Raw genomic sequence first — 12988 nt, forward strand, 5'->3', positions numbered from 1 at the left:
CGCACGCGGAAGTCGTGGGGGCTGTTGGCGACGGCGCCGTAAAGCACCAGTCAGCGCCCGCCGTGGTGCCAGGTTGGGGGAAGGGACCAATCGCAGGCCCGCACTCGGTGAAGGGGGGTTCTGATTGGTGGAGAGGATGTTGGTGGTGGAGGGGATGGGGGGAACCATAGATGGGGAGAGAGAGGGAGGGAAAGGCAGCCTCTTTCGGAAATCAGACCTAGAGGACAGGGAAATCGGAGGGAGAAGGGAAAGACCGAAGAACAGAGACAGATCCCTGGAACTCCTGCCTGTGCCGTTACGGTTCGCCATTTACGCCCGCTTGCCGTGTAAGCTGTCCCCCCTGTTCTTGTGTTGGAATAGTCCAACTGCCAGTTGTTGACCAGCCGCGCTCTTCTCATTGCCCTCAACTATTGGTCCAAGTAGCTGTCGCTCACTCCTGACACGACCAATCATCTCGCGCAAGCCGCGTGAGGAGGCGTGCCGCGCGCAGCCCGCTCAGCGCAGGCCGGGGCGGGGGCCGCCGGGCCGGTGCGGCCGGTGCTGCCGGGTGCAGCCCGGTGCAACCCGAAACCGGCCGGTAAGCGCACGGCCAAGGGCCCGCCTGCCAGCCCAGCTCCCCAGCCGGGCGCCGCCGGCGGCAGCCCCGAGACCGGCGGTGAAATCCAGGCCGAAGCTTGGCACGGAGAAGCGGGATCGTGGTCACCGGCCTCCCTCAGCCGTCGTTAGACAAACCGGACGCGAACCACATTGAGTCACTTTAAGGAAACGTGACTATTAGGATCCAAAACGCCTGACCGCGCTGTTGATTTGATAGCGCAAGTAGCTTTCAGCTCGTATTTTTAAACCCTTAAGCGAGCTAGACTTCAGTTTGCTGTTGTATTTGAAGCAGCAGTGCCGTGCCCTCCTGAGAGATCCGTTCGGTGCTTACTCTTCGTGCCTGGCTTTTTTTTTTCTTCGCCTAATGGTTTCCTTAATATCTTAAAGTTTGTACCAGTGACTATTTAACAGAACACTGTTTATTCTTGCTCTGGCCTAGTCTTCGTAGCTGAGTAGGTCTCAGCATTTTCCAATTTGTGAATATACTTTTTCTGCCCATGAAACCAGTGCTGATGTAGCAATTTCAAGTCCTGAGAACACGAATTCTGCTTTTCCTCGTCTTAAATCTCTTTGAAGCTGCCGTCTCCAAATGACGTACATTGCTAAGGTCTTTTTTCTTGTAATGCTTTGAGAGCTGTTGGGGAGCTTGACGTTGTTTTTATCACGTCCCTTTTGCGTTGCTCCACATTGGTTCAGTTTTCTGCCATTCCTGTAACACCGGTGCCGTCAGTTATTTGTGTGTCAGCCTGTGCTGACTGCAGAGGAGATGATGAAAGCGAAGTTAAGGGGTCAAATGAGGGGAGCTGTCAGAGATACAGGGATGAGGATTTAGACTGGATGTAAACTCAGTATTTTATTGCTTTATTTCTCCACAAGATGGAAGCCAAGACCTGTCTAACCCAGAGCCTCCTGTGTGGCTTTTACTGCAGAACTGTGTCCTCTCTTGGTGCTGTAACTTACAAGCCTCGGAGAGAAGCATGTGAGGTGCAGCCACCTCTTCCCTTTCTAGCACCCCTGTTTTTTATCTTGTGACCAGGCTGTTTTATAATTTTGGGTTTGTCTTCAGTGCAAGCAAGTCTGTTATTTCCCTTGCCTTGACAAATTATTGTCTCGTGTTCAGCTGTTACCTCTTACAAGTTAATACAAGTAACAGTTATTGACTCACTGGTGATACTGAAACGAGGTACGTGCCACTTCAGGCAAAAGGTTTGCTCTGTATTCACAGCTTTTAATGCAAATGAGGAGATGATGCATCTATCCATTAAAAACACACTTTGTGTCTGCTCCCTGTGATGATTTGATTTTTGATTTAAAATAAACTGCAGGATTTCTGCATCAAATACCAGGTTTCTCCATGTGGGCATTAAAGGGCTGGTCACAATTCGTAACTGCCTTTTCCAGTTCTTTGGGCTGTTCTGCCATGTAGCTACTTGCAGGCTTGTGCGGTGAAAAGCAACTTTGCCCGTTCTCATTTGAAGGGTCTGGAACGTACCTCTACTTTAAATAAATAAATTTAAAAAAAAAAAAAAAAAATCAACCAACCACCACAACCAACCAAAATTACATCTGACCTGACTGAAACACAACAAACCACAATGGTAGCTTGAGTAGAGAAGGTCGTTTTTGCTAGGGAAAAAAAAAGTAAAAAGAATTGAGATTCTAGTTCTGCTGAATCCATTTTCTTTTACCATTGAGTTGCTGATATGAAAAATCATTATTTGCACTGGGGTGCTCCATTATACCTGCACAGCTCAAAACCATCACTGTGGAACTTCTTATTTATTTTTGCTAGTTACACAAGTTACCTGAAAACCTGCTTCTGCTGCAATTAAAACACTGTATGTGTATTGGCCAATTAATCCTTCTGTTTTAAATCTGCACAGTGATTCCTGATTGCTGGGCTCAAGGATCATCACCTGGTCAAAAACAATCAATGTAGTTTGACATATTTCAAAAGCATTTAAAAGAGACGGTTGCATAACGCTAGTGATGCAGCTCACATAAGCGCTCTGGCCACACCCGGTGACTACATTTCTCTTTATTTTGCAGTTTCAGGGATTTTGATACAATAACCATGTTCCTAGCACTGCACAAATAGTACTTTCAGAACAAGACCACACACACCCAAAATACGTCACAGGAAAGATTTCTGAAAGCAACGTATGAACAAAGGAAGCGCACAATGCGCTCAAACTACCTCAATGTAGTTGCATTTTTCTCCAGAATATTGTAGATTTTTCTTAGAACTATTACACTTCGAGGCATAACAGAACGAAATACAAAAGCATTTGCTAGTGTCACAATCCAGCGAGTTACAGTGCGGAGCAGATACTCAGCCCCAGGTTCTGACATGAAAGTCTCCTCAGTCAGGAGTTCATAGGCCTGAGCCAAAGCCATAAAACTTCCCAGAATTTTCAGAATTTACACTTACAGATGCAATTTGCTGTCACTGATTGGAGCTGGGACGTGCACACGAGTGTGTGATCATCCAGGCGGACAGCGTGTGGAATTTCATGGATTCACAACACCGATTCCTCCGTGTATTTCAGAGAAATGCAAGCTCTGCGTGTGCCTAATGCACACAAAGTTCTACACACAGATGTAGAAGTTTTGTAATTTTAGAGAGGTTGGAAGTATGAGTATTTTATATGCTAAGTATTAAAAATTGTTCCTCCCTTCAAACAATGATGTCTTTGCCATTTTCCAGTTGCAGTTATGTTTTATTAATCAATTTTTCTTTTTTAATTATATTTTGTGGTTAAATCTGAACCCAGAAAAAAAACATCCCCACACACGCACCTATCTGGCACAAAATAAAATAAAAATAAAAAAATAGAAAAAAAAAAAAAATAGAAATCAACAACAAAATGCAGAAAGAAAACGTAGTAATATTGGCACTAATATTTGCCAACACTCACATTTTGGCTCCTGATACTTTTATCTTGACATGACAATGCTGTTCCAAGTCTTACATGTCAGATTTTCTCTCCAGCCAAGCACACAGCAGCTAATTCCTCCTCTCCTGTGCCCTGCAACAAATCCACCACGGAGCAGGTGACCAGAGCAGGTCCAGACCTGGAGAGGTTTGACACAAAATCTACATCCTCCTTCTCTGGGCTCTCTGGAGAACCTCAAACTGTCAGACAGAAACATGCTACTTTCTGCTCCATCGTACCAAAACCCAACAGTCTGTGTCTAGAGGACAGCAACAATGACTCAAAATATCTGGGGATAGATTTTTTCCTAAAATGTCAAAAATAAAAAAGGCATATTCTTGCTTTATGAGAGATTTTTGTCCCGATGTTCTTTTAGACCTGGTCCCTTCTGATTGGTTTTTATGTTTCCTGCTATTCTTGACAATAAAACCTCTTTCTGCAGTAGATGAATTTATAATTAAAAAAGCAACATTCTCTGCAGAAATAACATTTGCAACACTATACAATTATTTTTCTTCAATACAACTCACATTAACACTAGGTGCACTTACAATATTTAGTCTGATTTTTTTTTTAATTATTGGATGAGGAAATACATAATATTAACACTCCAGAACATTAAACAAACATACCAGTTTCCTACAACAGAGACTTCTGCCTTTGCACTACATGATAATGCACCACCACGAATGAAAACATAAAATTTGGTCGGGAAAGGAGAAGGACATTTCTCAGCGAGAAAGGTCACTAGCACGAGCAGTTCTGCTGCGAGGGGGGTGGGTTGTCTGTGAGTCGCATGCTCCTTCCCGAAGCGCCCCTGGAAGGGTCTGATTCTATACTCTCCGACATCTTTTCACAGATTATATCCACGAGACGCTCAAACACCTGCCTTACGTTGATGTTCTCTTTGGCACTAGCTTCAAAATAGTCAAAACCTGTGTGAAAAAGCGGAGGGGAAAAAAAAATCAAGAGAGACTGATGATAATGGAGATGGTTTTTAAAATGATAATCAGTATTTTTAGAATTCTCCTTAAGAAAACAAGCCATTAGGCAATTCTTAAGCTCAGCTGATTCCCACAATCTCAGAATACTGAGCAGAAATACTTCCAAAATTTATCAAGCATCAATAAGAGTCAAAGGCATAAGTGGATCCCCACCATAGCCCTGGTCAACACACCTGCAGATGATACAGATCGGAATCAATTGGGGACAGGGGAGTCGAGTTATCCCAGTGCCACTAACCGGTGACATTCGGAGGGGACCCTGTGTGGCAGGGCCAGGGTTGCCCATGAACCCCTGCTGCAGCCTGGCAATTTGGAGGTCAGGGAGAGAACCCAGGTGCCCTGCATTCCTTCCGCTGCCCAACCTCTGCACTTGTGAGCAAAATCCTCAAAAATTTTAGTCCCGTTTTTCCCATTCTTTGCCTGATTAGATGGAAAGCTTTTCAGGGTGATAAATACTTGTACAGCACATGTCACGACAGAGCACCCATCCTGACAAGGGCTGTTCAGCGCTGCTGAATTACAAATAATGTTGAGCGTCTTCTACAGAGTCATTTCAGTGTCCAGTCACCAACTCCTAGGTGCAGTGATGAGTATGGATTCTCAAACGCCACCCCTTTCTAATTAAAAAAATAAATAAAATAGAACCAAACAAAGCAGCAAGGCTGCACAGTGATGCCACGGTGGGGATGTGCACAGATATTCCTGCTGCCTCCCACTGACACCTGCGCTACGCAAGAGCCAGCTGGACCCTGCCTCAGCCAGCAGAAACGTGCTGAACCGTGAAGAATTTCTTTATCTTTCTAACCCCAGGGGCCTCCAAGGCCGACCATCACTTATAGAGGCTGTTGCTTCTTTTCTAGCAGGTTATTATATTGCCAACAGCAAGAGCTCAAGCACCACAGAGAGTTTATTTTGTAATAAGCTACATTCTGTTGTGCTTCATTTTGGGGATATTCTGCATTGCATCAGTTTGATTCTGCCACAAAGATAAAGATAAGTCGTCTTACCTGATTAGTTCACCAGTGCTGGTAGACTGAATCACCTTGGTGTGTGAGATAACAAGTATCTACCCTGTTCTAACACTTTTTAAAAATTATGGGACAATGGGTAAAGTGATGGTGGAGATGTTTGCCTCGTTACTAAATAAGTCAGAGGAGGGTTCCGTCAGCCCCACTTGCTGTCTGATGATGATTAGAAATATATACAAAAGGCCCAAGAAATCAGAGAACTGAATTTGGTATTTGTCAGTCCAACATTAGTTTAGTTTCTGCTGTGGCTAAATCTGTTTTGGTTTAGTTCCCATTCAGGCCAATAACAATTTCTTAATCTGATTAGGAAATTATTTCGGTGATGTTAATGTCACCACACAAACTTAGATAAACACACTGAAGGATAACCTTTACGGGAATCATGATGAAAGCCAGCAGCTTAAGCAGTCAATAGTCAATTAAAGAGATTCCTCCCACCTGACACACAAAGAAATTTCAGATAATGCCGTCCACATTAGCACAGTTAATATAAAGAAAAACTGACTGATAAAACCAGATATATTTTTCAGCCCTTTAAAAAAAAGCATTCAGCATTTTGGGAGGCTACAGAAGAGGAGGACTGGGACAGCACTTTCCAAAGGCACCGATGGCTTTTGCTTTGCTCCGCACTGGGGTTCGTTTCTCCAGGGTGAGCTGGACAAACACAAGGACAGGTCGGGACCAGAACTGGGATTCTTCAGCAGAACAGGTTCCTACTGATGGAGTCCATTGCTACGGTAACTCTGAATGAGTGTGTTTTGAAGCGTCCCATATGTAATGGATACAGAGTCTATATGCCCAGTTTGTATTTACACAGATGAATTTTGGGGGGAGAAAAAACATTAGCAGTCCAAATAGTAGTGGGAGTTCCAGTAAAACTCTCTATTTGCTGTTACTAATTACTGCTGGAAAGACTTTTTAATTGTACAAGTTAAAAGGAACACAGCGTAAAGAAGCAGAGGAAAAAGAGTAGCAAGAAAAGCTTTGACATGTACCTAGCTGATCTGCCAGATGTTTCCCCTTCTCCACAGGAACAATTCTTTCATCCTCCATGTCACATTTGTTTCCGACCAGGATCACTTGTGCGTTGTCCCAGGAGTAAGTCTTGATTTGTGTGGCCCTACAGCAGGTCAAAAAAAGATCATGACCTTCCATCAGCTGTGTCAAAATACAATAGTATATTAAGTATGAAAACAAGTACCATTCATGACAACATCAACATCTCAAGACTGTATGTTGGTTAAAAGAGAAATGACCAAGGTTACATACAAAGCAAGAACGCAGACTATGTCATTTATAGCACCATTCTATTTTACTACTCCTTAACTCTGTGTGACAATGAAGTTTCTTGTTAAAACTTTGCAAGTGTTTTAAAGATCACAAGATCCAGACAAAAACCTGAATTGAATATTTTTTGAAGTCTGGGGACAAAAAAAAAATATTCTTCTAAGGTTTATTCTTCTTCAGCTGTAATCTGTCAGAGGAATGACAATAAATTACATCTCTTAAGGATATTGTCCCTATAGGGAAAGTTATACAATAGATACACACTTCATGCTAGATTTACAACTTCTTGTAAAACACATGACAACAATAATTCAGAGCAGAGAAAAAATATGCTCATTTGCTGCAGTTTTAGTAACGCCACAAGAAATTGTCTTTTGAGAGTCAAACAGACGGAAGCATCAAGTCATCTTTGCTTGAACAGGAAAACTGCTTCATGAAAACTGCATAGAAACATGGAAGCAATTGCTAAAGAGAAACAGAAATATACCAAATTGGGAATGTGTGGGATCAAGGGAAGGCTCTGTGAGCTAATATTTGAACGCAGCAGGATTAAGTGATACCCGAGGCAGAAAACAGCAGATGCAATGACAGACGGGCAAGTATCAGACAAATGTAACTTCAATGACAGAGGGATTGAGTCCATGGGAGCTTCAGCAGGAGCGCTGGGTTGAAGGTAAAGCCTCTAAAGCTCCCTGTGGCTCGGGTACTGAAACTGGAGTGGAGCTGGCTGTGAGTCCCAGGACCTTATATTTGGCCTCTTTATAGTTTTTCTATGACAAAACAGAAGATGGTTTTTTTCTGTTTATCCTGAGGGGCCATTACCTTCCCACCATCCTCAGTGAGGTGTCCCAGAGCCAGCAGCAGAACAGCGTTAGCTTGGTAGCATTCATTTTCATCCACTCAATCTTCGCCAAGCTAGCTCTATCTTTTAAGACTCCCTCTTTCCCAAAGGTAATTAGGCTGCTCTGCCAGAAGCGAAGCCCCCCTTCCCTCCACCGCTCCCTACTCACCTTCCCACTCTTTGTTAATTAGTTTGAGTTGCTTACTCGCCTTTTCCATGGAAAGCAGCCAGTCACGTTACTCCACAGATAGCTATGAAAAAGGGGGGCACTTCCCTGTGCAACTTGCCTCTGAGCAGCAGCTTGTTTGGATTGCGCTGGAAAACCTAAACCCAGCCCAGTGCACAAGCCCAGACCCACGCTGCAACACGCAAAAATAACCGCGGACTTTGTGCAGCGAAACCCTTTACTCTTCTTAGTGTCCTCCTGGGAAAGCACTCACTGCAATCCCGATTTTGGCTCCTCCACTTCCACCGTTCTGAAAGCCTCCACGTAGACAAGCCTTGTGAGAGCTAATATGAGTCTGTGATGAGCTTACGTGGGACTCTGGGGTTTCTCAGGGCTCATCGCAGAAAGATATGACCTCAGAAAAATCAACCAAAAGCCCAGAAAGATGGAATCTCCCGTTCCTCTCTCTGGATTCATTTGAGCCCCTGGGGGGTTGTATGGGGGGACACTGCCGAATCATAGCTATTTTAAGAGTATTACTTAGAAAATGAAAAAGAAGAAAAAAAGCATGAAGGACCTCTTGCAGAAACTCATCCTTCTCCTTGTTTTGTACTAATCAGTGAAAATCCTCTCTCGCAGAACACTGCCGTTTACACTAACTAGGAATTAAAAAAAAATCCTCATGCAAAAAGAAGCAGAAAATTTCCAGAAGCTTTTGGAAAGGTAAGTATTTAAATCAACAAAAAGAATTTTTAAAAAATCCTCGTGCAAAAAGAAGCAGAAAATTTCCAGAAGCTTTTGGAAAGGTAAGTATTTAAATCAACAAAAAGGCTTGTACAATGGAGATTTCTCAACAACTGTCAGGGCAGTCCAATATGCATGCTGGGAAAAACATCCCTGTCACACAATAACAATGCTGTGCCTTATTTGTGCTGAATTCCCCAAATTAACAACAAAGCATGTTTTGTATGCTTCACACTTAGAAGAAAAATAGTCTCAGGTTCATAGTTACATGGATATGTCAACAGCCTAATTTGGAGATCAGCTGATGATTTGTGCACTCGGCTGTCACTTAAATCTAAGTTAAATTTAACCAATTTTTTCTTCCCTTCCATGAAATTGTCTAGATTGTCCAAAGCAGAGTTTCCATAATATTTTCTATTTACTTTACAGTATCAAATGCTGAGTATATTCTATTTTCAGTACAGTTTCAAATGAGGTATAAACCACCGACTTATCTACAAAAAAAACCTATCAAGCCAATGTCAAATAATAATTGTCAAAAGCGCCTGCTAAAAAAATCTAGAAACTGAGCTGAAACCCGTGAAAGCTCATTTAACCTTTCACTCATCCTACAGGAAAGACGTCTTATTATTCAAAGAAATTAATTAGTTATTTTCAAATATCGGGTAAAATCCATCTTTGCTTTTGCCCATTTATGCCTTTTCCTCTAAAACAACCTGACTGTACTCTTGCCACACTGCAGTAAAGAAAAATCACTCAAGCTTAACCTTTTAAGGCATCTAATACAATCTTTTGTACCTTTCCCAGAGAGGAGCAAGAGAACAGGTCATGTCCTAGCTATTCCCAAATGCATTTAAATTGTGTATCTTACTGTTTCTCAGCTGCTCTAAGATAATTATCATTAATTGGGGTGATTCATATGAATGAAGGAAAGACTATACCTCACATTCGTATACTATCTCGAGGGCTTAACTAAATATCTAATATACAGCCATGACCCTTCTCACTCAGGAGAAATTTAGCCTTTGCTCGGTTTAGGCGAAGTATTTCTGAAGTGACACAAAGCAAACCAGAGTCCACCCACAAGAAGGGTGTGGTAACAAGATCACCCAAGGAAGAAATCCTGTGGCAGACCAGCAGAGATATTCTCATTTCCCCTGTGGGCCGGCGAGGCCAGGTCAGGAGGCTGTTCCAACAGTGCCATGCCAATGAGCCAGAGATGAGAGGTAAACTACACCGTACGTACACGGGAGGCGGTTTTAGAGGGGATGTTGGAGCTTCATGAAAAAGCTTGGAGAATAAAAAGGCTGGTGAGCACAACCTGCTATGGCAGTTTCCCAGCTAGAGGGAGGATATAAGCTCTAAGATGCTGGAGAAGTCTAGAAGGGACAAGACGTCTCTCTGATGGAGAGATGACCTTGCACAAGGCAAATTTTGGTGTAACTATAAACATGAATTTTGAGATCTCTCCACATCCCTACAAGCTCAACAGAAGGTAAGAGTTTGTCATGGGCAAGAGCTTACTTGGAGCGCTAGGTCTCTGGTTCAGCTGTTTGTTCATGCTTTTGGCTTGTTTTCTGTAGGGAACTCTGCAGGAAGAGACGGTACAAGAAAAGCGGTGAGAAGGGCTGAGGCTCACGTTGGCAGCCTGCTTACACAGCATCTTAAAAAACCTGAATCACTAAACAGCAGAATGAGTACAATTTTAGGACTGAGGAATTATGTTCGGGGGGCGGGATTCTTAAGGGCCGATGAAAATGGACTGGGATGGACAGTGGCCAGATGTCATGGGAAGGGGCATCACTTCGTGTTTTATTTACTGATGATTTTCTTGAGTTATCCATTTAAGCTTGATTTTATTTGCTTTATGAACCCAGTTCCATGATCACATGGCAGGTGGCTTACTCATCTTTTTATGCCAGAGAAACACTCAAATTCCATCCACACATGCTATTTTAGAAATAACTGGGAAGGTTAACAGGTTCCTTACTGGATTTAACTCACATTAACTGAGTAACGCTGATTTATTCTCAGTGTCTAAAAGGTCAGCCGATCTGCTGCATCATGCGCATTTCTGACAAAATATTCCACTTAACAGTGTTCTTTATTTACTGTAGCTAGACACTGAAAAGCACATCACTAGCCAGCTAGAATAGCAGGACACTTAAAAGAAAGGATGCGTAGGATTAACGGCTGTAATTTCTAGGAACTTGCAGGATGTAAGAAGACCTGGGAGGAGCTTTGCTGTTGGCTTTTGCATATATTCTAGGTAGTTGCCCCATTTAATTTCAGTGAGTGTTGAAGTGTGGTCTTAGAACTAGTGTGGCTTGTTGTAGCCTCACCTAAACCTCTGCAAGCAGAGAGTTAACTCGTATATCAGGCCACATGCCCTCCTTGCACGGTAAAAAGCAGCTTGGAACAGACATTTCCTGGGAATTTAGAAGCAATGCTACTGAGGGTAACAGCTTCATTAGCGGGGAAGAGGTGGTTCAGGCCCTTGTCCCCCCATCAGCCTGTCTCACGTCCCAAACCTCCTGGCTCTCTCTCTTACGGAGGTCCTCTCTCTTGGGCACAGCAGGAAGGTTGTTCTGTCCACACGTGATGGGCGAGACGAGGCAGGGCTGAGCATCAGGGCCACGCTACTGACTTTACAGCCCATGCAGCTTCCCGGTTGCTGCCACTCCATCCTCTCAGCAGCACCAACAGGAGCACTGCAGGACTGCTAGGGCTCTGGGTTTAGCATCAGGCATCCTGCTGCTGTCTCGCACCTGACCTGAAGAAGGGACTAGGCTCATGGAGATAAAGACTCTGAGCTAAAGGAGCTCAAGTAGACACCTTAATTTTCCAAGGAGAGTACAGTCCCTGACTGAAGACCAGATCCAGTGTAATATTTTTAAGAAGCATACCAATCAGCATGGTGGGGGGAGAAAACAAAAAAAAATCCTACCTGCTTGCTGTGCTACCAAATGGCAAAGGCTGATATAGCAGCACCAGACAAGCTTTCCTGTCACTTCAGAAGTTTAGAAAACGATTTTGCAGGCTGTGAAAAAAAGTCTCTTCGCTGCATCTCCACTAGAGGACTCTGCTGGCACGGCGATGGTGGCTTTGCTCCAGTCCTCATCTCCTCTCCTGTGGACAAGCTTCAGGACGGAAGGAAATGGGCCACCACATGCTGGTTTTATCTGCCCCACTACAACATTTGGGAACTTGGAATCTGGAAAGATTCCTGGCGTACACAGTGAAAATAAACTGCGGGTTCACCTCTGTCCTTTGGCTGACAAGGTGCTCTTAGCAAAGATCTCCACACAGCCCCTGGGGCACACAAGATCAAATCCAATACACAAAGTGAAGCTTTCCTAATTCTTACTCTTGCACCATTGCCTTTGGTGGAACAGAGGTTAGACCACTTCCAACACAAAGCTTCAGGTTAAACTTCATCTGTGCAAACTTTAGTAGCAGCTCAGAGATTGAGATTTGGTATTTTTTTGGCTAAGTTAAGACTGATAAGTGCAACTTATAAGAGCAGAACCAACAGACAAACGGGTAGATGAAGTGTGTGGTCATATACCGTGTTTCATCAAGCAACCAAGCTGAAAATGTTCATAGTTTAGTGAAAGATACTGCCCTAGCTCACATGCTAGCATTCCTATGGAACAAATCCCTGTGCAGACACTTGCAGAAAAGGCTTCATCTGAGCTTGGTGGAGGCTGTGCCACGTGGAGGAGCCTGGTTTTGGCAAAACCTTTGGGTTTGTGTTTCTAGCAAGGAAAAAATGTATTCCTCTATCATAAGCTGCTGAAGGACAGCCCAAGTAAGGTGCTACAGTTCTCCTTTTGCAACATGGTGTCACAATACAGGAGATGGGGTGAAAGCAAAGACAAGATCTTTAGATGCGATGATCATGACCAACTGCTCCAGTGGACAGCGAGAACAAATGATGGGCAGCCTTGGAAGAAGGCCAAATGACTAGAAACAACAAACCACCTTGCTGCAGCTTTTGAGTTACAACCTAGATGAGGGGATATAGAACAGGTATTGAACAAAAGCCAGACTGAGCTGGATGCCAAGAGCCCGTGCCACAGCCAGCACACGTCACATACTCCCGGTAGGTCACTGATATCATTGCAAATCAATTTATCAGACTCGGGAGATTACATTAACCATTGCATTGCCTGTCTTTGCACACTGACCATACCTATCTGCAGTACACAGCAACAGGGTGACAAGCAGAAATGGTTGCAAAACATTTGAGGGGAGCCAGAGGGATACTACTTCTGAGGATAAACCCAGCCTTTCCCTTGCCCCCGCTGTGCCCTGTATTTGGTGTCCCTTGGAGAGGATGCCGTGTCAGAACGCGAGCTCCAGCACAGTCCAGCCTTCCAGAT

At 43.7% G+C, this 12988-nt stretch overlaps 1 protein-coding gene across 1 annotated transcript in view; it reads right to left on the reverse strand.

Annotated features, from left to right (window-relative positions):
• Positions 1-4250: 4250 nt before the first annotated feature.
• The window catches only part of RAB3B (RAB3B, member RAS oncogene family), a 54344-nt gene continuing 45606 nt past the window's right edge, over positions 4251-12988 (reverse strand). Inside the window, exons 4-5 of the mRNA XM_065655785.1 lie at positions 6561-6685; positions 4251-4468 (exon numbers count right to left, since the gene is read on the reverse strand). Of these exons, the coding sequence (XP_065511857.1) occupies positions 4281-4468; positions 6561-6685 (313 nt within the window). The 3' untranslated portion in view covers positions 4251-4280. The remainder of the gene's footprint in view (positions 4469-6560; positions 6686-12988) is intronic.

This window comes from Caloenas nicobarica, chromosome Z (genome assembly GCF_036013445.1).
Source record: "Caloenas nicobarica isolate bCalNic1 chromosome Z, bCalNic1.hap1, whole genome shotgun sequence".
Taxonomy (NCBI): Eukaryota; Metazoa; Chordata; class Aves; order Columbiformes; family Columbidae; genus Caloenas; species Caloenas nicobarica.